The sequence below is a fragment of the Alexandromys fortis genome, unplaced genomic scaffold (genome assembly GCF_014885135.2).
Source record: "Alexandromys fortis isolate MF-2015 unplaced genomic scaffold, M_Fortis_MF-2015_v1.1 scaffold_221, whole genome shotgun sequence".
Taxonomy (NCBI): Eukaryota; Metazoa; Chordata; class Mammalia; order Rodentia; family Cricetidae; genus Alexandromys; species Alexandromys fortis.
This window is the reverse complement of record NW_026068096.1, coordinates 1,227,143-1,239,495: the sequence shown is the minus strand read 5'-3', so window position 1 is coordinate 1,239,495 and position 12,353 is coordinate 1,227,143. Positions and strand designations below refer to the sequence as shown.

The window sequence follows — 12,353 nt, the reverse complement described above, 5'->3', positions numbered from 1 at the left end:
TTTTTTTTTTTTTTTTTTTTTTTTTTGGTTTTCCGAGACAGGATTTCTCTGTGGCTTTGGAGCCTTTCCTGGAACTAGCTCTGTAGACCAGGCTGGTCTCGAACTCACAGAGATCTGCCTGCCTCTGCCTCCCGAGTGCTGGGATTAAAAGCGTATGCCACCACTGCAATTCCATGAAATCCAACTGCCAGCCTCAGCTTCCAGGGCCCCGGGATTACAGGCATGAGCCAACACATGCAGTTTTGAAAGGCTATTTCAACAGTCATGTCACCTACCATTATTTAAAACATCTCACGGATAGAAGTAACCTAGATCAGTACTGATGCATGACAGATACACACGGAGTGGTCCATGCACGTGCTAGAATATTACATACCCTAAAAAGGAAATTCTGCCGGGCGGTGGTGGCACACTCCTCAAAACCCTGCCTCAAAAAAAAAAAAAAAAAAAAAAAAAAAAAAAAAAGGAAATTCTTGTAGTCCATACCTGTAATCTCAATAAAATGGAGGAAGAGGCCACAGGATTCATTCAAGATCATTCTCAGTTACCTAAAGAATTCAAGGCCAAGCTGGGCGGTGGTGGAGCACGCCTTTAATCCCAGCACTTGGGAGGCAGAGGCAGGCGGATCTCTGTGAGTTCAAGACCAACCTGATCTATAAGAGCTAGTTCCAGGACAGGCTCCAAAACCACAGAGAAACCCTGTCTCGGAAAAACCAAAAAAATTCAAGGACAGCCTGGGTTACCTGGAAACTGGCATTTAAAAATAAATAAATTGCTGGTCAGTGTGGCGTGGGGAAGAGGAGAGAGAAGAAAGGAAAAAAAGAAAAAGAAGTAAATAAAGATTTGTTGTTTTAGACGGCATTAGGCACACTCAGAGAGATGTGGGACGGCAGGAGTGTGGGGACCGCCGCACAGCCCTGTGCATGGGTTTCATGGTCCAGGCTATGTGTGGAAGTGAGGTTTAAGTGTATTTTCTTTTCTTTTTTTTTTTTTTTATTTAAGAGACGGGGTCTCGCTATGTTGCCCAGGCTGGAGTGTGGTGGCTATTCACAGGCACGATCCCACTACTGATCAGCACGGGAGTTTTGACCTGCTCTGTTTCCGACCTGGGCCGGTTCACCCCTCCTTAGGCAACCTGGTGGTCTCCCGCTCCCGGGAGGTCACCATATTGATGCCGAACTTAGTGCGGACACCCGATCGGCATGGTGCACTACAGCCCAGAACTCCTGGACTCAAGCGATCCTCCTGTCTCAGCCTCCCGAGTAGTTGGGACTACAAGAGTGCGCCACCACGCCCGGCTTAAGTGTATTTTCTGCAATAATTATAAACAGATAGTAAGCAGAGCAATGAGAGGGGCATAGAGAACCCGGGGTGACCCCACACCCAAAGCCTGACTCCGTGGGCATAGAGAACCCGGGGTGACCCCACACCCAAAGCCTGACTCCGTGGGCATAGAGAAACCGGGGTGACCCCACACCCAAAGCCTGACTCCGTGGGCATAGAGAACCCGGGTGACCCCACACCCAAAGCCTGGCTCCGTGGGCATAGAGAACCCCGGGTGACCCCACACCCAAAGCCTGGCTCCCCGTGGGCATAGAGGACCCGGGGTGACCCCACACCCAAAGCCTGACTCCGTGTGCCATGTGCCCTAGGACAGGAGCTGTAGTGACCCCCATTTCAGGGTGCCTGTATAGAGCCACAGTGAGGTTGGCGATGGGATCCTGGGGTTCGCAAGAGGTGTTTCAGGAATAGACTTTTCTCATAAAGTCCTCAGGCAAAGCAAGGCGGGGACGCTGGGAGATTGCATGTCAGCCAAGGCAGGAGAACGATGGAGAGCCTGGACTGTCCCTGACAGGTAAAGCTCTCAGCTGTGTTTCTCCGTCTGACAGTTTGTATCCCGGGGGACATTACTCTCAGCACCTTCCCAGACATCTTGCCATCTGAGAGCATGGTTAACTCACTAGTATATGGCTCCTGTAACACCCACCGAGCCAGCGTTCAAGTCCTTGTGTCCCAGGGTACTCAGCATCCATCTGTTCACTGAACATCTGGTGTGGCTGTGACTAGGGACAGGACAATATTCTCCTTTTGTCTGGCCTTGAACTGACAGCCATTCTGCCTGGCCTCCTGAGAAGGAAGATGGCAGACCTGTGTGCAATTACACATAACATTTTTTGTTTTTGTTTTTTGAGTAGCTATGGAGCCAGTCTTGTAACTCACTCTGTAGACCAGGCTGGCCTCGAACTCACAGAGATTGCCCTGCCTCTCCCTCCTGGATGCTGGGATTAAATGTGTGGTCTGCACATCCCTAGCCCACTTTAGCCACATTTATGATTGTGAGAAGAGCTGCAGGCAGAGAGAACAACACAGTGCCTCCAGAGCCAGCTTTGCTTTGCTTTTCTCCCCCCCCCCCCCGGAAGAAATTGGCATGCAGGGACTTATTATGTAAGCTAGATGGGAAGTCACCACTCAGCCACGCACCCTGCCCCTCTGGGGAATCTCAGAAGGTGTCTATGAAATATGCTCAGCAAGGGAAATGGAGAAGATACCATAAAGTCTTGCCAGTAGTTCCTTAGGTGCTTACCAAAGAGAAATAAAAGCACACTTCTCTCCAGGAACTTAAGTATTAGTGTTCTCATCAGCACTCACAATCCACACATGGGTCGGTGATGAGCACAGCTCAGTCCTCCACACGGGAGCCTGGTGCAGAGCAGGCTCCGCAGCCTAATGCAATCATCCCTTACTTGTATTCTGTTTTTAAAACTTTTTATTTAGGTATGTATCTTTGTGGGTGTGAGGGCTCTGTCTGCATGCATGCCTGCAGGCTGGAAGAGGGCATTAGATCCCATTACAGATGGTTGTAAGCCACCGTGTGGTTGCCAGGAATTGAACTCAGGACCTCTGGAGAGGCAGCCAGTGCGCTTAACCATTAAACCATCTCTCCAACCCCTTGTTACCACCCTTTAATATAGTTCAAGTTGTGACCATAAAATTATTTTTGCTGCTACTCCCTAACTGTAATTATGCTACTGTTTTGCTTGTTTGTTGTTGCCTCTGCCTCCTGAGTGCTGGAATTAAAGGTGTGGGCCACCATGTCTGGCTAATTTCGCTACTCTTGGGAAACATGATGTAGATATGGGCTCTGGAAAACATGCTCGGCAAGAGAACCACGCGGAAGAGCAAAGCATAGTGTGGACCGCAAAGAGAACGACCAGAGCTGGGAGTGCAGATCTGAGACGAGCATCCGTGCTGCTGGGGAGGGGAGGCGATGGCAGTTAGAGGGGCAGAGGCTGTTTTTGGCATAAAGAATGTTCTTGGCTAGGCAGTGGTGGCACACATCTTATTCCCTGCACTCGGGAGACAAAGGTGGGTGGATCTTTGAGTTCATGGCCAGCCTTGCCTACAGTTAGTTCCAGGACAGCCAAAGGTATGCAGAGTAACCAAAAAGAAAAATGAAAAAGAAGAAACCAATTAGTGATGGTGCCTGGAACAAAGCATATGTGAAGACATGTCTGGGGCACCAGTGATTGGTGCTCGCCTAGAGTCCCTCAATGAGGGGCTGGGGCGTGGTCGGGGTGGAGCTCCGCCTAGAATCCCCAGTGTGGGGGCTGGGGGCGTGGCCAAGAGGTAGAGCCCCTCTAGTGTATATGCAAGGGACTGGATTCCATCCCCAGCCCCAACAAAAAAAGGCGAAGAATTTGGATAGGTATTTCGTGGAGCCTCAAAAGCGCTACTCAAGTTCTCCGCACTCAACTGCACAGCACGAAACTGCGGAGTGTTACAAAGACCATGGGGTGAACCTTGTGACAGGCACGGGCCAGCGTGACAAGGGCGGGGCGATGAGTTACAGTTGGCATCTAGGGAGTCGCAGGTGGAGAATCAAGGAGTCAGACAAGGATGGTGTCTTTTGGTCCTATGAGGAAGCGTAGAACCGTTGGAGCATGCACTGCTAAAGTATCGAGGACACTGGAGAGGATCGGAGAACCACGAGGAAGCGGGAGAAGCCTAAGTGTTCATGAATGCCTGGCGCGGGGGGGGGGGGGGGGCGTGCTCCGCCCAAGCTCTCCAGGGAGCCAGTTAAACAGACCCCCTAGGAGCAATTCCCCAGCAGACTCCGACCCACAGTACTAGCTCTGGCCACTAGGTGGGGTGCAGCGCCTCCTCTGACATAGCAGGTGCAATGGGGCAGCTCAGCCCCGCCCTACCCCACCCCACCCCAACTCCAGAGCTCTGCAGACCACTGGGATCTGGTGTTCTCTCCAACAGGGATTTAAGCTCTCATCAGTTCCTGAAAGCTCCCAGCCTCTTGAATCCCCACTCACACCACTCCTGCACCAAGAGGGTATGCAGTGGGCATTCAACTTGTGGACAATGGGATGACATAGCTAGGCCCGTGTGGCGGGAGAGGTCCTGAGGCACCTTTTGAGCTTGAGTTACTCCACTATGTTCAGCTCTAGGGGTCTATCCCCACCCCCACCCCTCCTGCTGGCTCCGGAAGGGGGCGGTGGCCGACGCCCCCAGGAGCCCTGTCACAGATCTCTGGTTGCCGGGTAACGGGTGTGCAGCTGCACCAGGCGTGGGTGACTTTGTGTTGTGCACAGGCTGTGCAGGCAGCCCCCTTCCAAGGTCTCAGAGGGTCCTAGGCCATTCCTCAATACATCAGCAGGCTCCCTCAGTTTCCCCAGGATGTAACTAAGAACCTTGAAGGGCATACAGATGGGGGTGGGACATGGGAACCAATCAGACAGACATCAGGGCAGGTTTTTTAAAAAGGGCTTCTTTAATTAAATACATGGGTGAGAGGCCAGGCAGAATGAAAGAGGAGTGCCCCTCCCAGGAAGAACAAACCCCTTAGGACTCTTGCCTTGCCTGTGTCACAGACACTACCTCTCAATGGTTAGACCCAAGTTCCAGTGACCTACCAGAACCTGAAGTGAGGGGGAGCTTCCTCCCAAAGTCCTGTGACCCTAACATCTTTTCCCTGTTACAGGAAGGGCATGGGACCAGGAGCCGGGATGGAGCAAGATACATCCAAAAGACACAAAAAGAATAGAGTCCCAACCCCTACTCCACCAACTAAGGCATCTCCTTTCTGTGTCCAAAGAGAAGGGGCAGATGGAAGTACCTGGGAGGGTGGCTGGCCTAGAACCCTCGAGCCCAGCTCCAGAAGGGAGGCGTCCCTCCAGGTAGGCTCAGGGGAAGGTAGCTGTACCTACAGTCCCCCTCATTGGATGATGGAAGGTTCTGGAACAAATGGAAATGCCAGAAACCTCCTACAGCCAATATGGGGCAGCTCAACTTTCTCTGGGTTCCCAAAGAACCCTAAGAGACCACCCAACCAACCCTCATGTTTAGGTGAGACCTCCCCCCAACACTCATACCCCTGAGGATAGTGGCCACACAAGGGGGCCCCTGAAACAAGGAACTGGAGCCTGAAAAAATAGTCTATCCCAGCAAAAACAAAACAAATTTAAAAAAAAAAAAAAAAAAAAAAAAAAAAAAAACCCGAGCTGTCCCAGAAGGCCCAGGAGCTGAGCCCCTGCTTCCAGCTTCCAGTCCTGGAGTTCAAGACCACCTCCGCAGACACCCAGGAGTGTGGAGGACACGAAGGGCGGGGCAGAGCCCTGCAGCCCTCGCCTGATGACCACACAGTCCTACAGAAGATTGTCTGAGACGCAAGGCCACAAAGGCCCAACTCAGGGACCCTAGTCAAGCGGGAGTAGGGAGGCAGGGCCCAGGCACCAGACGCCCACTGTCTCTCTCACACATACACACCCAGATGGGGGGCCAGGCCCCCCATGCCAACAGTCAAGAGAGGAAATAAATAATTTGTTTCCCACCTGCCCAACAGCACACCCCACAGTGGGTGCTGACGCTCAATGAGGGCACCTCCACACCCCACCTGCGCCCCCAACCCGAAGTCCTCTGAAAACTGCAGTGCCTCCTAACTTCCCAGGGCTGGGGATGTGGGTGGCCCTTACTGAGGGCAGAACCTGTGGACACCTGAGATTTGAGTACCCATGTTGGGGGGTCAGCCAGGCTGCACCCCCTCCATTTCCCTGAACTTCGGCCAATGGCTTTCAGTAGGGTGGGGGCAGGTCAGGGCCCACGGGAAGGCCCAGTCACCTATGGCTGTGTACCTATGTCCCAACCTGGAGGAGTGACGAGGGGGCTGAAGATTAAGGAGTGGGATTGTGGCCAGGCTTCATGCCCAGTGCCACCCAGGAGGAAAGGCAGAAATGGCAGCAGGGGACACGGACCTGCTGACTGCCCATTTGGGGGTTCCTGCAGAGGGGATGGGACAGTTAATCGTGGTTATTTACACAGAGCCCGAGACCACCTCCCAGGCCCCCTGGTGACCCAAGTCCATTCTCAGTCCCCTTGAGGCTTCCTTGATATGGGCTGGGACTCCGGAACACGGGCTCTCCGGAGGGCAGATGTCCCTCGATGGAAATCCCTGCCGAGGCCTAGCAAGCAAGCCACTCTCAGGGTGGACAGAACAGGGCTCTATAAGCTGGCAGGAGCTGGGCTAGGGACAGGGCTCGGTGCGGGACTGCCAGCTAGGCTGCAGGGCAGTGAGTCGCTGGGCGAGGTGCTCCGGGCACCAGGTCGTCGCAGTAGTTCCGGGCGGAAGCCGGGGTGGCGTCGGGCGTGCTTGGTTAGATGGTCACTGCGGGTGAAGCGCTTGGTACACAGGGGACAGGGAAACCGCTTCTCGCCTGTGTGCGTCCGGTGGTGGCGGGCCAGCTCATCAGAACGAGCGAATTTCTTGTCGCAGCCAGGCCAGTCACAGGCAAAGGGCCGTTCACCTAGACAAAAAGACAACATGGTGGGTGGGCGGGGGGCAAGGAGGGGGTTCCTGTAAATCCCAAGGCTTCCACCATCTACAGAAGTGGCCCCGGCTAACATGGTGTGTCTAGCAACTGGGCCGAGGGCCTCTCCATCTCCTGCTCTGAAATCACAGGCACGAGCCACTGGCTTATGCGGTGCCAAGAACAGAACCCAGGGCCTTCTACATGCTAGGGGAGCACTCGCCCTGAGCTACAGGCCTGTGGAGGCAGGGTCTTGATATAACATACATGACCCCAGCCAGCCAAGAATCATGGAAATCTTGCCTCGGCCTCCCAAGTGTTGGAGCTACGGAGTGGGTCATGTCCACGGCTGACCTATATCCATTTATGTATGCCCACCCTAAAGAAAGATCCTCGGGAGTCCTAGTCCTCAACAGCATCCTTTCTTCCAAATAACCGTGGGGCACTGAAAGGAGCCATTTTCCGGGTCCTTGTACACACAGATATGGGGCAGGCCCTCCCCAATACCATGGGCCATCAGCAGTCTCGAATCAGACCGGATAGTTTTCGTCTGGGGTTCTGAAGCGAGGGTATAACGCAAGGCTTTTGTTCCCCCCACAATCCCAAGCTTAGCTTAAATTAAATCACTGGGTGTAGAGAGAGTGCCCAGGACTGTGGTCTCACGGGGGACTCAGTCAGAAGCAGCAGGTGCCTTTGAGCCGAGGTGAGACACCACTAGGCCACTTCCTCAACTGACCGCTCCCACCATGACTTGAGTGGCCCCCCTGACCCAGCCTAGGACCCACTGGCCATAGCTCTTGTCCCCCAGAGACACCCCCAACACCAGACTTCACCATGTGATTAGCACCTTCCAGGCCTCCATGGACCAAGAGGCCCAGGGGACTCACCCGGGGCCCCCATGCCTTGGACCTGGCCTGTCTGGCCCTAGGCTTCCAGTTCTGGGGACAGGGCCTGGGTGCTCTGGACACCCAGAAGCCTGGAATTCTGAGGCCCAAGGGATGGAAGGGTGGTTTGCACACACAGAATGTGGACCTGAAACCCCTGTACATTTCTTTTTTTTTTTCTTTTTTTTTTTTTTGGTTTTTCGAGACAGGGTTTCTCTGTGGCTTTGGAGCCTGTCCTGGAACTAGCTCTGTAGACCAGGCTGGTCTCGAACTCACAGAGATCCTCCTGCCTCTGCCTCCCGGAGTGCTGGGATTAAAGGCGTGCGCCACCACCGCCCGGCCGGCCGGCCAACCCCTGTACATTTCTGCTCGTGAAAGTGCTCAGACTCTGGAGGCAGAGGGCAGAACCAAGTCACTAGTGACCAGAAGGCCTAACCTCTGCTAACTCACAAGGGGACTAGCAACAGGTCACCTGGTGTGGTCCCAGGCGGATCCAGGATCCACTGGCCAACAGGTACTCAGGACTCATGTCCCTCAGAAAGTGGCCAAGGGGCCCTCCAGACAGGATTCATGGAAGTGAGGGAAGGAAGTGGGGAGGCGACCAGAAAGGGGAACAGATACCAGGCTGGGCCGAAGGCCCGGTAGATCTGGTGTCATCTTCGCTGTAAGCAGCTCAGGGGATCCCAGGAGAAAAGGACCGGGGAAGGGGAGGGGAAGTGGGCGGGTCCAGCACTAGGCGGGACAAAGCCAATCCTGGCCCCAGGAAGCCGGCAGAAGAAACTATCTCCGTCTGGCCCCCTGCAAACCACACCCCCACCATGGGGGTGCAGAGGCCAGGAAACTGCTTCTGGGGTGCCCATGTGCCAATTTTGCATGTCATCCAGGCAACCTGAGGCCCCAGGAAGTTGCGACCCTAAGCAGTAAAGGAAGAGAGAGGGACCATTGATTCTAGACGGCGGTCAGCCGTCCTTAGCATTTTCAAAGTGTTCGAAATGCCAGGTCCCAATAAAAGTGTTTGTCAGCGGGTCCAAAACAGTCTCAGAAAGGACTCCTCCTCCTCCCCCTACCCCAGCTCCAGCACAGTGCCCAAGGGGCTCATTCTGAGGGGGAGGGACGCTTGGTTATGGGGTGAGGTTCCAAGCTTTGGAACAGATCCTGGGTGAGGAACTACGTCCTATGTCCGTCCAAGGGGGGACATGTAACCCTGTCGCCATTTTGCGGACAGAGGAGAGGAGGGAGGGGTGTGAGAAAAGGGGACACCCCTTAGCATTCAATCAGCTTATTTCCCCTTTTAGGGCCTCCCTGTGGGGCTGGCTCCCACCTCCCGCCACCTAGTTCCACTTAGCCAGGAGCAGGTCGCAGTGGAGGCAACCGCTGCCAGGTCACCAGCCCGCCAGGGACTCAGCTGCTGCACTAGCTCGGCGGTGGCGAGCCGGAGACATAGGCGGTCCTAACCGGCTTTGTTCACGTGGTCTCAGCTCCCGCCCTGGGGGAGGCAGAGGCCGCGGCCAGGGTCGCCTTGGTGTGTGTGGAGGGGGGGGGGCGCTCGCTGAGCCGGGAGCCTGCCAGACCCCGCCCAACGCTAGGGTACTGGGGAGCGCACGTGTGCACACTGGTGGCGATAGTCGGCGCACGGGCGCACCCACCCACCCCCCACCCCAACGTCGGGTGAATACTTGCCAAATACCTGGCCTGGCTGTGCTACTGTAAGTATCTGGAGCTATCTAGAGGGTTGGGAGCTGGAGTTAACTTGGGGGAGTTGCAGGAGAGTCCCCGCACAGCCCCAGGCTACTTGACCGCTGGGAGGAGAAGGGTCAGGTGGGTGGGGACCACTCAGGAAGGGCCCTAAGGGCTTGGCTGTGGACTTGACCCTCTGACTCAGGCGGGGCTGGGGTGAGCTGGGGACAACTCCGGAGCCTCTAAAATATGGAGGTTGTGACATCCTATGAACTTGTTCCAGGAGCGGAGTGGCCAGCAGAGGGGGACCTGAAGGTGTAGCTTCCATCAGCCTCACCCTGCCTGAGTCTGACCTCCTTGGGGAGGGCTGGACTGCTGTGAAGGCAGGCTGGACCTCCACCTTGGCTGGGAGTAGATGGTGAAGTCCAAACCTCGGCTTGCTACCCCTTCCCTGTGGAGCATCACCCCTGCGGCGGGCCCCCTAACTCTGATGGTGGTCTCCCCATGTTTCTCCTTCCCCAACACGCAGCTGTGAGCTAGGTTCCTAAAATGTCACAGCCTGAGTTTGGTATGCAGTGGGTGCCTAGTGCTTACTTAACTGTGGGAAAGTCTATAGGCCTGGACTCCCACTATCTGCCCACGTACGGAATAGGACAACGGGCTAGTGAGGCGCCTCTTGCCACCACAGGGACCTTAACCCTAACCTGAGTTAGATCCCCAGGACCAATATGGTGGGAGAGAATCAACTCTCCAAGATGTCCCCCGACCTTCACATATGCACCACGACACACACATATGACCCATATACCACACAGGCACGCACGCACACATGCACGCACGCACAAGCACACAGCAAATAAACAAACCATTAAACCAGGGGTGGCAGCGGCAGAGTTCGCCTTTAATCCTGGCTGAGGCAGGCGGATCTCTGACTTTGAGACCAGCCTGGTCTACTGAGTGAGTTTCATGCTAGTCAGGGCTACTGGGATAAAACTGTGTCTCAAAGCCAGGCAGTGGTGGTGCACATCTTTAATCCCAGCACTCATGAGGCAGAGGCAGGAGGATCTCTCTGAGTTTGAGGCCAGCCTCGTCTACTGAGCAGTTCCAGGGCAGGCGGGGCTGCTACACAGGGAATAAATAAATTCTCCAATTAAAGGGTGGCAGCAGGGCCTGGCATCCCCTTCTCCCTCCCAGAGGGCCAGGATGTCTAACTACTCCCCACCTCTCGGGAGCTCTTGAGACTGGGAAGTAAGGACGTCACCCCACGACACACACCAACCCACCCCTCCAAAGGGCAGCCAGGCCTCTGGCTGGTATCACTTGCCAACTCCCACCCCATCTGGGCTGCTTTTATCAGAAGCCTGGGTGGGGGTGTGGTTATCACCCCCAGCAATGTAGCCAGCCCCAGCTGCTGTGTACTCGAAGGAGGAGTTGAGTTGAGGATTTGAGTAGGCTAGCAATCCCCAAAGGCCACCTGAACCCTTTTCTACAGGGCTTCAAATCACACTGGGAATCTTGCCCCTCTGCCTGCATGTGACCAGGCTCCTTCCCATTTCAGGCCTCAGTTTCCCTATCTGTCTCTCCTCTTGGAAATAGCTTCAGACAAATTAGAACCGCTTCTAGGACTGACTGCAAAGCTAGGGGTGGCCCTAGCCTCTTGGCACCCCACCCCCTCAGACACCGCCTGACTCTTCCATCCTAAGCCCTCCTCTATAAAGAGAAAGGCAAGTCAGCCGAGACACCCCAACCTTCAGTAGCCCTCAAAATCCCAGTCCTAGGGCTGCTAGCCTGCTGTTCCCACGCCAGCCACACTGTTCCCAGCCCCGCCCAGCTACACGGTTATGGATAAGCAAATCCCCACCTTCAGACTTCACGGTTAGTGGGCACAGGGACAGAAGACGCCCAGTGACCCTGCACAATCCCAGTAACCATAAACACTAACATTTTTTCAGACGTATGTAATGTTTTACATTACTGTGGAGGTCGGTCAGTGGCAATGGGTGGGCTTCCTTCAGTGATGATGGCCTCTGGGATGCAGCAGGCTCTGCAGTTAGCACCCCCACTACCCTATCGCTTCTCAGACCTAAAGAAGCAGATTTCCAAATAATATATTAGAGGTGACCAGAGGCCCTCCAGCAGATACTGGGCAGTATCTGGATACTGGGCTGTCCCAATTAGGGGGAGCCCATAGTTAAGGCCATCCTGCAGCACCCAGGACACCTTACTGAGAACAACCTGGACCCAGAGGGGTGAGAAGTCAGGTCTCTCAAGCTTCAGGGACCAGATCAAGGGACACCCCCCCCCAGGTCTAGGGAGAGAGGGTGCTAGAGATGGAGGGGGCTTGATGAGCAGAATCAGCAGCCAGCCGCTCCTCCCGCCCCCGCCCCAAGGCTGGCTCGCTTGCAGTATCCATGGCAACCACGTCAACATCTCCCACAGCCTCTAAAGTCCTTCTCCACCCCAAGCAGGAGCTGGGGTAACTGTGACGTTCAGGAGTGCCAAGCTCTGCCTACTGCCTATAGTCCCTTGGATGGGGGTGTTCTGTAAACCCCTAAGTACAACAGGGCGGGCATAACGGGGCCCTTCGCCCTGTTCTGTCTGTCGGGATCCAGTCTCAAGGCAGGCATGAGTGGGTGTCTGGAGACGCAGCTCCCCCTCCAAGTGCACAGCCTTGGGGCATGGCTCTGCCTCTGCAGGGGACCAGATCTATCTATCCCTGCTCTGCAGCAGAGGTGAGTCCCACGGCCTTGGGACGGGTCCTGTGCCAGCTTCCCCTGTGGTGTACAAGAAACAAATCCCCTTCCACGGAAGAGGCTGGTTTAGTCAGAGGTGGCTCTTGCTTGTAATCAGGAGAAAGCTGAAGCAGGAGGACTGCCTCAAGTTTCAAAGCCAGGCTGGTCTACAGAGCGAGAACTTGTCTCAAAAAAAAAAAAAAAAAAAAAAGCCGGGCGGTGGTGGCGCACGCCTTTAATCCTAGCAC

At 55.0% G+C, this 12,353-nt stretch overlaps 1 protein-coding gene across 1 annotated transcript in view; it reads right to left on the bottom strand.

Moving 5' to 3' along the window:
• Positions 1 to 4,741: 4,741 nt before the first annotated feature.
• Positions 4,742 to 12,353, bottom strand: part of Klf16 (KLF transcription factor 16) — a 10,763-nt gene continuing 3,151 nt past the window's right edge. Inside the window, exon 2 of the mRNA XM_050123533.1 lies at positions 4,742 to 6,809. Within this exon, the coding sequence (XP_049979490.1) occupies positions 6,508 to 6,809 (302 nt within the window). The 3' untranslated portion in view covers positions 4,742 to 6,507. The remainder of the gene's footprint in view (positions 6,810 to 12,353) is intronic.